General features: G+C 38.0%; 2 protein-coding genes across 2 annotated transcripts; one reads left to right on the forward strand and one right to left on the reverse strand.

The window, feature by feature from the left end:
* LOC18767330 (autophagy-related protein 2) lies at positions 2,168–13,210 on the forward strand. The gene is made up of 15 exons (XM_007199610.2): positions 2,168–2,976; positions 3,453–4,525; positions 4,760–4,908; positions 5,393–5,556; positions 5,674–8,886; positions 8,972–9,084; positions 9,228–9,435; positions 9,926–10,039; positions 10,844–10,951; positions 11,041–11,173; positions 11,434–11,636; positions 12,008–12,204; positions 12,321–12,395; positions 12,505–12,599; positions 12,896–13,210. Exons 1-13 carry the CDS (start codon positions 2,773–2,775, stop codon positions 12,391–12,393), a joined length of 5,952 nt encoding a protein of 1,983 aa, XP_007199672.1. The 5' UTR covers positions 2,168–2,772; the 3' UTR covers positions 12,394–12,395; positions 12,505–12,599; positions 12,896–13,210.
* Positions 15,029–16,138, reverse strand: LOC18767092. The gene is made up of 2 exons (XM_020569692.1): positions 15,551–16,138; positions 15,029–15,388 (listed from the first exon to the last, which is right to left on the reverse strand). The coding sequence occupies exons 1-2, from the start codon at positions 15,971–15,973 to the stop codon at positions 15,341–15,343; spliced, it is 471 nt and encodes a 156-aa protein (XP_020425281.1). The 5' UTR covers positions 15,974–16,138; the 3' UTR covers positions 15,029–15,340.

Consider the following 17,312-nt stretch of genomic DNA (forward strand, 5'->3'; position numbering starts at 1 on the left):
TTGGAAGAAAGGGTTAGTTTGACTGGTGTTCACAAACAGCTTCCACACTCTTTTAGCTCTTAGGCAATCACGCAGTATATGCAAAGTAGATTCAGTAGGCCAATCACAAATGCTGCAAGCGGGATCAGAAAAACTAGATGCCTAAGAGCCCGTTGCTCATTAGTCAAGATTTTTTCCTGAAAGGTTAGTCAAAAGAAGTTTTGAAGCTTGGGAGGGATTTTAAGTTTCCATATCACTTTCCACCAATGGGTCGACCAATCAGCCACCCTAAACATCAGATTGTAAGCATACTTAACAGAAAAAAAATCTCATTATAAGTAGGTTGCCAAATCTGGCAGTCCTCCAAAAAACCTCCAAAATCAGCTGGGCAACCAATAACTTTCTAAACCACTCCTCCGGAAGCACACCTCTAAGTTTCTCCACATCCCACCGACCATGCGCAAAAAAATCAGAAACCATAGTATTCAAATCAATTTCTGGAGCAACATCAACCTAGTTCATGAGGGGCACAACATCAATCCACTTATCCTTCCAAAATTTAACCTTATCTCCTTTTTCGAGCCTACATACTAGACCTTTATGAAGCAACTGAGCACCAAACATAACCCCCTTCCAGGTAGGTGAGCATTTTTGCCTAGGAGTCAAATTAGGTTCACAAAAGAAGTAACCCTTGAGGTATTTTCTCTCAAATATCTGAGCCCACAAGCCATCATCCTTCCTTGATAATCCCCAGGCAACCATCGCATAGACAGGAATAGCCGAAGTGACGGCCTGAATTAGAGTTGCTCGACCTGCAATGGAAAGAACTTTGCTCTTCCATGATGCAAGCCTAGCATGGACTTTATCCACCAGCTTGCTATAAGTAGTTTTCGTGATTTTAAAATGTAAAAGCGGCATCCCCAAGTATTTACCTAAGTTATCGGTGAGAGGTGATCCACAAATGCGACTAGTATCAGTTGCCATACCCTTGCAAGTGTTGGGGGAACAATAGATTCCTGACTTCTTAAAATTGACGATTTGGCCAGAGACTTTACAGAAGAGCTCCAGACACTGTTTCATCAGTCTAGCTTGGTAAGGGCTAGCTTCCGCAAAGAGAATCAAGTCATCAGCAAAAAATAAGTGGGAGACAGTAGGGCCAGATTGTGAAGATTTCATGGGTTTCCATTTATGCTTCCCAACAGCATCAACAATGATATGCGAGAGTTTTTCAATACAGAGCACAAAGAGATAAGGGGATAAGGGATCACCCTGTCTAATACCCTTTCTTGGAGTGAAAGACTCAGTGAGTTCCCCATTCACACATATCTGATAAGTGATAGAGGAGACATACTGCATAATTAATTGGACCAAACTTTCAGGTAACCCCAGCTCATTAAGAACAGTCCTGATAAAGTTCCAATTCAGTCTGTCGTAAGCTTTAGAAAGATCAATCTTCCAGGCTATAAAACCCTTCTTCCTTTAGAATTTCTGAATTTGAACATAAGCTCTTGAGCAATCAAGATATTGTCTGTGATGTGCCGCCCAGGGACAAAACTCACTTGGTGAGGACTGATAAGCTTAGGCAGAATAGGCCGCAATCTAGTAACAAGCAGTTTAGAGATAACCTTGTAGAGAGTGCAGCAGAGACTAATAGGTCTAAAGTGCATCATAGATATATGGTTGTCAATTTTAGGCACAAGAGTTATCAGTGCAGCACTCAAACCAGTTGGGATTCTGATTTCCCTAAACGCTTGAGCAACCATTTCATAAATCTCATTACCACATAAATGCCATTGGTTTTGATAGAAACACGCTGGAAACCATCGACACCGGGGGTTTTCAGACCACCAATATTGAATAAGCTATTCTTAACTTCACTAATATTAACATTAGCTATCAGCGAAGTCAAGTCATTTGCCATTATTTGAGGAAACATATTAGGGATGGGGGAACTGTTGTAGTCCCTTTGAGGCATAGAGAAGAGATCAAGGAATTAACTCACCGCTAGCTCTTTGAGGCCATTAGAATTCCCCACCCACTCACCACTATCATTTTGAAGTTTTTCAATTCTATTTCTTCTTCTTCTTCTAACAATAGTAGTAAAATGGAATAATTTAGTATTTCGATCTCCTTCTTGTATTTCACCCTAATATATATGTTTAACTTCTCCTTAGTATTTCTCAAATTCTTCTCCAAATAGTGAACAATATACTCCAACCAAGAATGTTTTATGAGACTCTCCTCAATTGATCAACTTAAATTGGACTCTTTGAAAACAAAATAAAATAAAATTGTAAATAGATTTTTAAAAGAAATATTCTCCACTTTAACTTTTTACTAGAGTCCAGAAAAAAAAAAAATACAAACTTTACCTAGAATAATATTCTTCACTTTAACTTTTTACTAGAGTTTATAATGGAAAGGGTTTGGGAGACGGCACCAATATATAGGAAGCGAAATTAAAAACCACCGGGAGACGTCGAAAATAAAAATAAAAAATAAAAAAAAAGAGAAAAAGGAGTCTTCGGCGTCATCGTCGTTTCGTTCTAATCCCACCCAACTTCTCTTTCTGTTTTCTTTTCACGCCTTATGATCAAATCAGAAGCTCGAAACCAATCTTTATAGCGCTTCTGAATCTGTGAGGGCTCGACCTCCAGCTACCAACCTCAATTCGAAACGCACCGTTTCGGCCTCCTGAATTCCCCAAACCCTAAATTCCACCAAATTCCACCAAATTCCACTCAATTTCACCGAATTCCGAATTTGTCGGCATCGTTGTTCCCTTCGGCGGCCATGTTTCCGTGGAACATCGCGAAGTCGGCGGAGGCGATGTTCTCGCGGTGGGCCGTGAAGAGAGTGTGCAAGTTCTTGTTGAAGAAGAAGTTGGGGCAGTTCATACTGGGAGATATTGATGCCGACCAGCTCGATGTCCAGCTCTCCGAGGGCACTATTCAGCTCAGCGACCTTGCGCTTAACGTTGATTTTCTTAATCAGAAGGTACGCGTGCTTTTCTGTACTTGGTTTCGGAATTAGCTTGTGTTTGGCTGATGAGAAAATAAAGGAAAAATGTATATTTTACCACTGTTTTCTATCTAGAATGCGAGTTCTGGGTCGGTTGTGCTTAGTTTAGACTGTAATGGCGTTTTTCTCGTCCGTTATTCAAAATTGTAGGGGATACTGGAATTTGAAGTAGCCTGCCTGGGGATAAAAAAATGAATTAGTTTTTGTGAATTTTGTAATAAACACGAAGCTATAGTGTGTGATTATAAATAACTTTTGTTATGAGAAGAATATGAATAGTTTGTTAACTGGATGTTAAAGACCAATTTTTGACTGTTGTGCGTAAGCTAAGGTAATGTTGAGCTTTGGTAGAGTTTAGACCGCTATTTACTTTTGTTAACTGCGTCTTGAGTTTGACATTTAATTTATAGTTCTGGAGTTTAATTGCTTTCTTATGGCCAATGTTTTTCCAGTTTGGCGCAGCAGCATCAGTGATAATAAAAGAAGGATCTATTGGGTCCCTATTAGTTAGAATGCCTTGGAAGGGCAAAGGATGTGAGGTTGAAGTGGATGAACTTGAGCTTGTGCTAATTCCCTGTGCAGAGAACAATTCACAAGGTAGTGCTGAAAGTTGTAACCTTGATAAGGATGGTAACCCAGTGAAGCTAGATGGTGACATGGGGGAAAATACCGCAAAATCTTCTTCCAGAGATGTGCATGAAGGTGTTAAAACAATTGCAAAGATGGTAAAGTGGTTTCTAACGAGCTTCCATGTAACGATAAAAAGGTTGATTGTTGCATTTGATCCTTGTATAGAAATGGATGGAAAGACATCGGGGTGTCGCTCAACCTTGGTGCTTCGAATTTCAGAAACAGAATGCGGAACATGTGTTTCTGAAGATGATACTCAAAATGCTGATGCAAGAATTGAGAACTTTCTCGGTATTAGTCAACTGACAAACTTTGTCAAGTTTCAAGGAGCAGCACTTGAATTGCTCCAAATGGATGATGTTGATAATCAAACATGCATTCCATGCGAGACAGAAAGCACATTGGCTGAATTTTTTTCAGGGTGCCGTCCACCAGGTGCTACCACTCCAATATTGATTGGGAAAAGAGGTGGATTTTCAGGGAATTTAAAATTAAGTATACCTTGGAAGAATGGGTCTTTAGACATTCGTAAAGTGGATGCGGATGTTTCTATTGAACCTGTAGAATTAAGATTTGAACCTAGCACAATTAAATGGCTTTTGCTTGCTTGGGAAAAATATAAAAATCTGGAAAAGGACGGAAGTAGTCATAAGTCAGCAGATTCTGTTTTCCTTGATTCAGCATCTCACTGCATTTCACCAAGGTCCGTTTGTTCTGCAGCAGATAAGGCAATGCCAATTTGTGGTAGTTTTCCCACAGAATCCTCTTCTCTGACACTGCAAGAATCAATGACCGAAGGTCTTCTACCTGGGTCACATCTTATATCAGATTGGGTACCCTTTTTACTCCATAAAAATAAAGAAGATGCTATTGAAGAACTTGATTTTGGTGCAAGGTTAGTATCTTTTTCTGCTATTATCAAGGAACTACTGTTGATACTCTTGCCAGAGACTTCTAGGGTTGTTTAGTTCATTAATATAATAACTATTTCTTTTTCATGTGGTGATTATGTTGTTGCATTGATTATTGCTAGCGTAACGTATAAATTGAGCAATATTTTTCATACTTCACATCATCTTGTTTGTGGGTATCTCCTGTTCTTATGTGCATTGTTTTGGTGTTTGTGCAGTGTGGACCAGTTTTTTGAATGTTTTGATGGAATTAGAAGTTCCCAATCAGCTTTAGGGAGCAGTGGGGCGTGGAACTGGACGTGTTCTGTTTTCACTGCTATCACAGCTGCATCCAGCCTTGCTTCTGGATCTTTGCATATTCCCTCTGGCAAGTGCATTTCACCCTTATTAACCTAGAATATCTAATGTGTTAACTGGCATATTCATTTTGCCATTGTTTCTGGAAGTTATTTGTATCAAAATACTGTATTAATAATCCTCGAAATATCAGGAATGTCGGGTGTCAAGTTATTATACCCATGCAGGAAAGAAATTGTTGAACTCAGTTTGACGCTTTACATCAAAAGATGATTGTGTATTTTTGCACTTTTAAATCTAGGATATCTTGCATTGCCATCAAGGAAGATCATGAAAGAATGAAAACGACAAGAAAAGATAGTAGCATGGAAGAAAGTTTAAAAAAAATGAAGACGAGGAAAAATAGTTTATGTCCTGTACATGGACTCAAGTTGTTGAGTCCTTAGATGCTTTTAGTCTCTGATATTTGTTTCCTGATAATAAAGTTTTCAAACTATGTATCCTTATTTCCTTCTAAACATTTTTCACTGTAACTATGATTTTAATGTGTACAGAACAGCAGCATGTTGAAACGAATCTTAAAGCAACTTTAGCTGGGATTTCTGTCGTGTTTTCATTTCAAAATGAAAACCAGACACATTTTTGTGATACTAAGGGCGCTCATTCAGCTGTTCTATACCTAGGAGCAGAATGCCGAGACATCCTTCTTGTTACGCAGGTAATACCTGTGCTTGGGGAACATCTTGTCTTTTGAGTTTGATGTCTATGCTATACACTTGTTGGTTCTACATGATTGTCACCTACACTAACTTGAAACATTTGATAAGGTCAACAGGTATGCCCCCAAGAAATAAGGTTTCAAGGAACAATGGAGTACATTGAGGTTGCTAATTACTCAAGTTACAAAGATGATACCTTTGAGTTTGGCTTTCAAGGGTGTAATAACAATATTAACAGCCAGACTCTTTCGGTTCTACATCTTCAAGCTGATGTTCAAAATGCTCTTCCTCTGTATGTCTCATCTTCCGAAGATTTGGATGAATCAAATGCTTTAACTGCTGAAGATTTTCCGTTTGGGTATGAGGATGGTGTAGTCAGAACTACATTGCTTAAAACTTCAGGTGTTACTCACTGCCAGTTTACTGTGAGTTCTAGTTCATCAAATGGGAGTTTATCTGGGACAACATCATTTTCACTGAAACTGCCACATTTTGTTTTCTGGGTGGACTTCTCTTTGCTAAATATGCTATTTGAACTGGTGAAGGAATTGGAAAAGCCTGTCGAAATGAATAACAAACAGGCTGAGGTTCCTTCTGAGGCCTCCAATAAGAACCATGGTTCATCTCATGGGAATCTTAGAAGATCTTCTAGCTGTGTTACGACCTTATCTTCAACAGAAAGCCTGCGAGGTGATATATTGATCCCTAGTGCGAGGATAATTCTGTGTTTTCGTGCTAAAGGGGGTGAAGATGTTAGAGGCTTCTCTTCCTGGGATCAGTTTATTGCTCTTGAATTTTCTTCACCATCAACTTTTAACAAAGGTATAATCCAAGAGCATGGTCCAACTTCAGATGCAAGGTCAGATAAAAGGTTTTCTTCAACAGCCACGCGTTCTTTACATTTGAATGTTGGCAATCTTGATGTTTTCCTCGTCAGTCCTGCAAGTAAGGATAATGCTGGAATAAGATCTGGGAACATGCAGAGGCAAAAATTTACCGCACAGAATATAATGTCGGTGACTGACAGAACGGGCCGTCTTTCTGTCATTAGTATGCTTTGGCAGGAGGGTTATGTGACTGGTCCTTGGATAGCAAAGAAAGCCAAGAACTTAGCTACTTTTGAGGAATCAAGGAGCGTTTCTAAATTTGTCGGACAAGATCATGAGTTTGCCTCTGTATCTACTGTGAAAGATCTACAAGATTTAAACTCCCATACTCGACAGGAGATTATTTTGAGCTCCGCTTTTTCCCTGCATGCTTGTCTACCTTCTGTTTCAATAAGTCTAAGCAATCCTCAATATAAGGGGTTGTATAGTCTTTTAGATCAGATGATAAATGAGTTAAATGTGGCTTGTGGTTCAGTCAATGTTAAGGAAAAATCTGCTGTGTCTCAGACATCTATCCTTGTGGGCTGTGATTCTGTAGAAATTTTGATTAGCCTAGATGCAAAGGAAATTGTCAAAAGCTCGATGCAGAGTGAACTTCCTGGGGCGTGGCATCAGCTAAAACTGAAAGTTCAGAAACTAGAAATGCTCTCTGTCTCAAATATTGGAGGTATAACAGGTGCCAATTTTTTCTGGCTGGCCCATGGGGAAGGCAAATTGTGGGGTTCTATCACTGGTATTCCTGATCAGGAGTTTCTTCTGATCGCATGTAGCAACTCAACAATGAAGCGTGGTGATGGAGGGGGTTCTAATGCGTTATCCTCTAGGCTGGCTGGTTCTGATATTGTACATCTGTGGGATCCCAAGAGTTTTCAGGGTTCTACATCTATAACTGTCCGATGTGCCACAATTGTTGCAGTAGGCGGTCGCTTGGATTGGACTGATGCAATATGCTCCTTTTTCGTTATTCCTCCTCCTGAAATTGAGCAAGCAGTGGACATCGAAAAGGGCGACGTTAATTCACCTCATGGATCGTCTTTTGTTCTTAACTTGGTTGATGTTGGATTAAGTTATGAGCCCTACCTAAAGAATTCAATGGTCAGGACTGAAGCTTTAGATTCGGAGCCTATTTTTTCATATGTCAAAGAAGATGAGGAACAGGTTTCTTGTCTTTTGGCTGCGTCTTCCTTGAATCTTTCAAATTCAACCACGGAAGATTCAATGGAAAGTGAATACAGAATTAGAGTGCAAGATCTTGGGCTTCTTCTCCGTGTAATGGCAAAGCCTGAGGATGATGGTGGCATTTATAGTGTAGAACATCTTCACAAGATTGGGTATGTTAAAGTTGCCAGAGAGGCACTTGTTGAAGCAACATTGAAAACTAATTGTAATAATGGCCTTCTCTGGGAGGTAGAATGTTCAAAATCTCATGTTTATGTGGAAACATGCTATGACACCATGTCTAGTCTGTTTCGTTTGGCTGCCCAACTTCAAAAGTTATTTGCCCCTGACATGGAGGAATCAGTAGTGCATTTGCAGACTAGATGGAATAAAGTACAGCAGGAGCAAGAGAGCAGAGGTTTCAATGATGAAGCAAGTAACTCTGGCAGCAATTCTTTATTGCCAACTTCTCAAGTGCACACTTTTGGTGCGGTTACAGAGAGTGAAACTCGGTCAGTTGGGTTAATGGATGAGATATGTGATGATGCATTTCACTTAGATAAGGATCAGACCTGTCAATATGATACTTCTGAGTCACAAATTTGTATTTCGTTTGATCAAGACCTTGGAGAGGCACGTTACTCAAGTATCGAAACTCCTGAAATTTTCTCCCCTGGTCCATCTTTTGATGGGTCAGTGCCTGTAGCGGAATTAGAAAATAATCAAACATCATTTCTACAAGAAGGTAATGTTCTGGAGTTGATAGAAGGGTATTGTTTATCTGAGTTACGACCTCTCTCGGAATTGTCTGCCAACAGACAATCACCGCATGAGATTCTGAAATGCAAGACCAGGAATGTCATTAACGGAGATGTTGGAGCAGAAAATAATGGATGGTATGGTACGTCCGTAAGAATTCTAGAAAACCACATTTCTGAAGCGAGTGAAAGTAGTATGAAAGAACCTGTTGAAGACCAGCTTCCTTCTATAGAAGGTACAAAATGCAACGATTTTGGAAAGGCCATTGGATGTGTACTTCTTAAAAACATTGATGTTAGGTGGAGAATGCTTTCTGGGTCTGATTGGCACGATTCTAGAGCAACTGATCAGCAATCAGTGGATTGTAGTGGAAGGGACGCTACTGTTTGCTTAGAATTTGCACTGTCTGGGATGGAATTTCAATATGATGTTTTCCCTGCTGGTGGAATAAGCGTATCTAAGCTTTCTCTTTCAATTCAAGATTTTTATCTATATGACCGGAGCAAAGATGCTCCTTGGAAACTGGTAAACCTTTCATACTTTAACACCAAAATTTAATTTTTGGGCTTTACAAAATTGATTAAATTTCTTTTTCCTTCTTGGTTGGAAGGTACTTGGATATTATCATTCAAAGGATCGTCCTCGGAAATCATCTTCAAAAGCATTCAAGCTGGACTTAGAATCTGTCAGACCGGATCCTTTAACCCCTCTTGAAGAGTACCGGTATTCCTTCTTTTTATACTATAATTAGTGTGTTAGTTAAGGAGGTAGTGCAAATCTGTTTTGGGCAGTCATGCCCCAGGAAGTATAGATGGTGGTATAACAGTATTCATTGACTGTTGGTCTTCATATTTTCTCCCTTGTAGGTTACGTGTCGCGCTCCTTCCCATGCTATTGCACCTTCATCAGTGCCAACTTGATTTTCTCATCAGTTTTTTTGGGGCAAAGAGCTCTTCAATCGACCAGTCTCCAGGGTGTCGTCAAGATTCAGATGGTTCAAAACTCTTGCCAGCCAAAAGTAATAATCTTGCAGGGCCTACCATTGAAGAGGAGGCATTTCTTCCCTACTTTCAGGCAAGTTGTTTCCCCTCTTCTCCCTGGTGTGCCTTGAATTTTAGCTTTCATCCTAGGCACAAATGTGTGTTTGCATTTTCTAGAAAGTGGTAGCATGTTATATAAAGAACATAAAGGGATCACCCTGGTGCTGGGAATCAGTCTAGCCTAATTAAGCCTTTCCCAATAAATTGGTTTCAGCCGCATGATCCTATTTTTTGAGACTACTGGGGTACTCGAACTTCAAACATTTATTACTTTAGGCTTAGCCGTGTTCTAAGCCAGTCTTCATTATAATGATATATCTTTTCTACCTCCCTGAGAGAGAAAAACGAACGGGAAAATGGGAAATACAAACAAAAGAGTGGGATAAAATATTCATGCATAATTCTTAGAATCCACACCTTGTGGTTTTCTTAAATTAAAGTGCTTCATTTTTTCCCGTAATATGTGGATTTTAAATATGCAAATCCATGTACTGATTGCTTCAGTTTCCTTTTTTTCTCCTCAGAAATTTGATATATGGCCTATTCTTGTTCGGGTTGACTACAGTCCCAGCCGTGTTGATCTGGCAGCATTAAGAGGCGGGAAGTATGTAGAACTTGTAAATCTTGTCCCATGGAAGGTATATTGTTTGCTTCTTATACTTTATGAGATTTATACAAGTAAAGGAAGAAAAAGGTTTTAGTTGTTACTTTTTGTCCCCATAGAACTGATTGTGAAAGGTACAAAATTGGTCTATTATCTCATGAATCGTATGCTTTCCCGGTATCCATTCCCATGAAATTTGCAGAAGACTTGGTTAACATGAAACTTCTGACTTTTTAGTTACTGTCCAGTTAGCAGATTTAAAGTCTTTCTTGTGCTCCGGTCTATTATCTTTTGGTTTTTGTCTTATGTTTGCTGTCGTCCTACTTAATTGAGTTGAGAATTTGGTGTATTCCTCGTATTCCTTTAATGACAAGATTAGAGAATATGAAAATATGTATTAATATTTACTGGAGGTCTAAATCTGGAATGAGTAAACAGCAGGATTGCCTTTAAACGAGGCTCACTGTATATATATGTATACTTACACATGCACAATCACATACATGTGTGTATAACTTTACAAACTTCAAATACCTGTGGTGATGAGTTTTAATTTATAAACAAGATAGGGCTGAATCTTTTCCTCATTCTGCTTATTTTGAATATGTCTCAACAATTGATGTTCGTGGCGGTTACTCAGGTGCTTTTGTTATTCTTGGTTATGTATTGTCTCCCAAAATCTTGTTGTAACTGAAATTAAATTCTATTTGTGTTACTGAATTTTGCAGTCCTGATAACTATCTGATCTCTACCTTCCATTGTTTGTATTTAAACTGTTTTTTTTCTCGTTGAGATTGACAAAGAAACTTATTGGCCATACTTTCACAAATAAATGCAGGGGGTTGAGCTACAGCTTAAGCATGTTCATGCAGTTGGTATTTATGGTTGGGGTAGTGTATGTGAGACAATTGTAGGGGAGTGGCTAGAAGATATTTCTCAGAATCAGGTTTTGGAATTACCTGCACTTCTTTAGAATTCTGCCCCCATTGCAAATGCTATTGTATGTAACAAGTTTTTTGTATTTTCACAATGTAGATTCACAAAATATTGCGAGGTCTTCCTACAATTAGGTCATTGGTAGCAGTTGGTGCTGGTGCTGCAAAGTTGGTTTCTTTGCCCATTGAGAGTTATAGGAAGGACAAAAGAGTACTTAAAGGAATGCAAAGAGGTAAGTTGAATTCATTCAACTGTCTCCCTTTTGGGAACGTGCACATCCATGTCAGTTTTTAGGTGTTCCTTGACTCGAGTTAAATGTCTTATTGAATCTCAATTATTTATTGAATCTCAATTAACCGAGTTTAGATAAATGAGGCCTTTATCATTAATTTTATTCAACAGTGTATAATAAAACCATCCGTCTCCATATCGGATAATATTAAATTGGAAAGAATAATCCTTGGTATCCATGATTTCACTACTTCCTTTCAGGTACAATTGCATTTCTTAGAAGTATTTCTCTTGAAGCTGTTGGACTTGGAGTACATTTGGCCGCTGGGGCTCATGACATTTTACTCCAAGCAGAATATTTACTTACAGGAATTCCTTCTTCTGCACCATGGTCGGTACCACATAAAATGAAAACCAATGTCAGATCTAATCAGCCTAAAGATGCTCAACAAGGAATTCATCAGGTGAATATTCCAACCTGGGGTAATTGCTTGCACGAACTTAGAAATAGTTGTCCTAAATTCCTAATACTTTGGGCCTTAAAAATGATTTCTTTCAAAATATGAAAATTCAAACCAAAGCTGTTGATATAAAATTTAATTTTAAGAGAAACTGATCCTGAAAAAGAAGTTCGTAAGACTCTCAGTTGATTTCTGCCCCTCCCTCTCATTGGTTCTCTTCAAAGGATTAATTCTGTGCAAAATTTAGTTTTAGAACTTCTTTAGTGTGTGGACGTAAAAATTGTGTTTTACTATGTATAATAATCAACTGCTACCTATTTTGGGCGTGGGGATGTGCTCTTTTCTTAAACAAGTTAATTTTCTTGCTTTGACAGGCATATGAAAGCCTCAGTGATGGCCTGGGGAAATCTGCCTCTGCTTTGGTCCGGAATCCCCTAAAAAAATACCAACGTGGGGCTGGTGCAGGATCAGCTTTGGCAACTGCTGTTCGGGCAGTTCCTGCAGCTGCTATAGCTCCGGCTTCGGCTTGTGCTAGTGCTGTACATTGTGCTCTTCTTGGCTTCAGAAATAGGTTAGTTGAATTCTTAATTTTGTTTTGTATATTTTGACAATACACAAATCAATTCACAATATATATGAGGACATTAATCTCAACAACCAAGGCTAACTGGTTGTTCATGTTTGCAGCCTCGATCCTGAGCGCAAGAAAGAGTCCATGGAGAAATATCTGGGTCCCCCTCAGCCATGGGAACAAAACTGATGGTTCGATCACATAGTTACATTTCAGTTGAATATTTCTTGCATTTCCATGACATAGCACATCCCGATTTGATAACTGACTTTTTATTGGCGGGGTTCTATTTTAATGTAGGTGATTAAACTATAACTGAAATTTTGAACTCTTGCATGCCTCGGGAAAGGAGATCATTACTGGACCATCTATTCCTGTTAGAACTTATGTATCATGTGAGTTGAACCTCTCCATATCGGCTTATACAAAGTTTTGTTTTTTTTGTTTTTGGTTAAACATGCTTGTGTGAGTGTGTGTGTGAGTGTGTATGAGTGTGCTTGTCTCATTTGGTAAGCTTCTGGGGAATGATGGGTTGGGAAGGATAATGATGCCAGATGCTCATGATTTTAGCCTTTATGATTCGCTATATTTTCTGATAGGTTTTTATTGATGAAGTATCACATGATAGCACAAAACCGAGAACTGCTATAGTAAAAGTATTGTTTATGCTATGTATTTTCATTGGTTGCAGGTGTACAGTTACCGGGATTGTCACCGGATTCTTTCCATCAGAAACATCAAGTAGTTTTATACGAAAATGTAAATGGATAAATAGCGCTCAAAGGTTGTACCATACCCACAAACGTTGTAGATTTAGCATCCGACTGGCATAGTTAGTTAGATAGCCATTGTTATTCTTTCAAAAAGCCTCATCAAGTGTAAGTTTGCATTTGTTTGCTGTAAATATTTATTCAAAACATTATTTCTCAATCAGCAGTGTTGGTACATGTAACGTGCATAATATTGCTTAGAATATCTCTCTTGAATAAATAATAATTTCTTCGACCATTAAGTTAGGAAGGACATCAGTCTGGATGCCAATTTCACCAAACAGGACAGAGAACTAGGGCTCCATGTGACTGAATAAACGCTTTATTAAAAAGTCCAGTGCTTCCTCTTTTATAACCCAATAGCACTTAAGTTTCTGCCAAATGTGTTCAAAAGCACTTTGGGTAATAGACTAGACAATACTTCTTTGGGAGATTAGCTATTATACTCGATATAGGGACTTAAATTATTATTATTTTTTAAAATCATATATGAAATGAACTTTAGAAATTCACGTAAAATTCATTTACAACATAACGAAGAGGCTTTTAATTTCTTGTAAATTACAAAACTGTCATCAATTTTTAAAAATAAGTCTAATTTCAAAACCTCATAAAAATATCCAAAACACTCAATAGAGCATCAAAGTAATTTAATAATTAAATTTAAATTCAATAAGGTCAGCTGTCATTTTTTGAGTTTTTTTTTGGATTTGTTTATAGAAATTAAATGGTGTAGAGTTTATCTATATTAATAATGCTAAGAATGAATATATGACTAAATATCTCTATTTCTTTTAAACAATAGCCAAAATTTGTTTGATCAAATGTCGAAAAGAATATATAAAAAAAAGAAGAAAAATTATGATGAGTAATGTTACATCTACATGTTCTAAGATTAACCATTGAGCGAGATTAGTTAGTGTTAGTGGATTTCATTTTCGTAAGAAATGGTCAAGCAAATATAAAGCATGTAATATTGTTGATACAAGGTTGGAGTGGAAGGTTCCGAAAAGGAACTTAAAAATATGAAGGATGGATCCAATCCTGTTTATTATTTAGGAAAATCCATATGTTCCAATGCATTTCAAGTCGGTGAAATTTTGATTGCAAAATGTATTGGGTTGATGAATTCTTTTTTAGTACAAACGATAGTCTAAACTATAAGGAAGGGGGTTATCTCACACACACAACTATGATATCGTGGAAATTTAAACCTGTGACCTATGATTTGCAAGTCAAGATCATTTTTGACTGGGTTAAACCCCGTTGGCAAGTTGATTAATTCTTAAGCGAACCTTAATGACATCCAACTGTTGTTGCTTGAGCGGTTTCCAATGGTGGTCAACTTGCTTCAACCCAAAGTGATCCTTGGTGAATGAATGGGTCACTTTCAAGTTTCAAGCTCACCACAAGCTAAAGATATATATGATCTAGAAAATGCATATTTTGAACCAGTCCCACTACACCTAGAATTGCAATGTAGGCCAATTTTAGTCCTCAGCCGACACAAGAGGATTTGAAGTCTAGTAACCATCAAGCATTGAAAAGGATCTATCGTCTTAAAATATAGGTGATGGCCCTTTCCTCTTGTGACTCTTCCTTGAAGAGAGTGGTCATGGTCATTTGGCTTGCTGGAAAGTTCAGCAGCAGCAGTACCCATTTGATAAACCCATATTGGGGAGAGAAGAACTTCCGTGCAATGGAGATGTCATTGTAGCGGTATTCCACACACTATCATGTGAAAAAATTAAAACCCATAATAGTGCGTGATCAACTTGGAATACTGGTATAGTGACATCTCAATATAGGTAAGTTGTTCTCCGTATTGGGGTGGGGGATTACAAGAAAAGGATGCCTACGGGTTTAACACCACACATTCAAAGGACACTCAGATGATGTAGGGTGGGACTAGGCTAAAATTACTAACCTTTAATGCAATGTTGCTATTGATTTGGGCAGTAAAAAGATATTTCAGGAAGATTAAAAAAGAACAAGATTTTAACAATGAGAAATTGGTGTTAGCAAGCAACAGGTTGACTGAATTGATAATGTGAAATGAATAGTGGGAGGATCCAAATCTATATAGAACCACACAAATCATAATAAGATAGATCAAACACAACAGATTTACATAAACTCATAGAACCTCTTCAACTGCAAACATTTGTACAAAATGGAACAGCCAAATACCTTCTTCTTCTTGTTCATCATCATCTTCTACTTCTCTGAAGAAGAGGATGGGGATGTTGTCTAGAATTAAATGGACAAAAGAACTGGAAAGCTAAGCCAAGCCCTAAACACACACTTACAGAAGCCACTCTATCATCATCATTCCTCTTGCAATAAAGATGAATAGCAACCTTGCATCACATTCCATCACCTCTGCAACTTAACCCTCCTCCAAATAGAAAATCCTGCAAACAAGAAATCATTCAAGACTTTGCTCTAAATGTGTCCATGCTTGCAATTATCTTAAGTTAAGAGTTTTCAATTTCCATGTTACCTAGAAAACCCGAAGGAAAGAATAAAACAAAAACAAAAAAACAAAAAAAAGAAGAAGAAGAAAGACATCTTACCTGGCTTTCCTTGCTAATAAGCACAGCCTCATGAACAAACACAGGCCTCCTCTCTTCAGCTATCCTCTCCAGAACAGAATGACTTCTGTCAGCTTTTTTGGGAACAACTTGAGCCCTCTTGAGGCCCAAACGCTCCTTCCACCTGCTTAAACTCTTTGGTGCCCTTGGCAACACATCCCCATAATCATCATCAACAAGCAGCTCATCTCTCAAAGTAGTAGTCTTCCCTAGCTGGTTGGCACCATTATCCTTCAAGGGCAACAATGTGCCCTTGAACATAATCTCATCCGCCGAGATCATTCCAAAGTTGTTCACGGAGAATTCGAAATCCGAAGAAACGGGCGCTTCTCTATAGCTGGTTTCATGCTTGATGGCTTGTTGAGTGTCTGCAAAGTCATTGGAGAAGGAAATCCTAGGATCCATAGAGAGAGAAGTTGTTCTTCTACTTGCAAGTTGCAATGCAAAGGGCTTGTTGCTATTTGTTAAACATGTTTAAGCATGCCATGGACACACAAACCAAGCCCTACTAAACCCTTTTAAATTTGTTGATTTACTTGCGCAGTTAGAATCCACATGGAGATGTTTGCATTTATATTAGGAGGAGCTTGTTTTATGCGTATGTCTGGTAGACATCTCATGTTACTCAGATTTGTCACCTTTTAATTAAAAATGCAAGTAAAACACTTTGATCTCTTTTTGCATAACATAATATTCCACAGAGAGTAACACCTAATAATTAGTAATCAAATATTTATTCTTCCTAGGGTTGGCCAATCCCATTCACTTGTGAGAGAGAGAGAGAGAGAGAGAGAGAGAGAGAGAGAGGATGAGTGGATGGCAGCAATTGATGGCACAAAGTTTCCTTACCGCATTAGTCAAATGTGGCAGAAACTTTTTAAGCTATTTTTTTTTCCCTTTCTTTTATGGAAAATGGTTAAATTTTCTGTCCGTCCAAATAATGAGCATGTGTGACAGTCACATGTCATGATATGGGTGAGATCGCAATTCCCATATGATCTTTCCAACGCAGGCCTTCTCTGTTTGATTGGTGGTAGGAACAAAAGGAAAAAAAAAAAAAAAAAAAAAAGGAAAATGCTTAATATCCCAAGTTTCCCAACTATTTTTCTCAATATTTTTTTTTTCGAACTTAGGTGTCAAGTGATTTGTACCCTACACCATTGAAATAAAAATATAGCAACTTTGTATACACAAATGTGAGAATGCCGCTTAATATGAGAAAATATTGCTTTGTTTAGAATCGTTCCAAGAAAAATTGTTAATTAATTTTATGTGGTCATAGTTGTAGCTCTGGTGGTAGAACATTCATTTGCTCTTACATCTCTGATCGCAGTTTGATTTTTATTTTTATCTTTTCATGTATGGAAAAAGAAACAAAAGATTATTGAAATCTTATCACAAATTTTCATGATGAAATTGAGAATCGAAATTCAGAATATCATCACACTTCTTGAGAATATCATCACACTTCTTGAGCTGTTCCATATAATTGGTGATGAGTGTCATTGAGATCTCCTAATTAGGTTAATGAGGACTTGAGGCTAGTCTCAATTTTAGTCAAATAGTATACACATCAACTTTTTCCACTCTTATCAATCCAATTAAACTAGCTTCAATCTAGGACCTTGGATTTCTCTAAACTGTACTGGAAGAATAAAGTTTCTTTATTCCACTCTAAAACTGTAGAGGAAGAATAAAGATTCTCACCCATATCCTAAGTATAGGACAATTGACCTTCACAGTA

Source organism: Prunus persica, chromosome G8 (assembly GCF_000346465.2).
Source record: "Prunus persica cultivar Lovell chromosome G8, Prunus_persica_NCBIv2, whole genome shotgun sequence".
NCBI classification, from domain to species: domain Eukaryota; kingdom Viridiplantae; phylum Streptophyta; class Magnoliopsida; order Rosales; family Rosaceae; genus Prunus; species Prunus persica.

Coding starts and splice junctions, on each gene's coding strand:
- LOC18767330 (XM_007199610.2), top strand. CDS start 2,773: ATGTTTCCGTGGAACATCGCGAAGTCGGCGGAGGCGATGTTCTCGCGG. Junction 4,909..5,392: donor ATCTTTGCATATTCCCTCTG/GCAAGTGCATTT, acceptor TAATGTGTACAG/AACAGCAGCATGTTGAAACG. Junction 11,174..11,433: donor ACTTAAAGGAATGCAAAGAG/GTAAGTTGAATT, acceptor ACTTCCTTTCAG/GTACAATTGCATTTCTTAGA.
- LOC18767092 (XM_020569692.1), bottom strand. CDS start 15,973: ATGGATCCTAGGATTTCCTTCTCCAATGACTTTGCAGACACTCAACAA. Junction 15,389..15,550: donor TTATTAGCAAGGAAAGCCAG/GTAAGATGTCTT, acceptor TCTTGTTTGCAG/GATTTTCTATTTGGAGGAGG.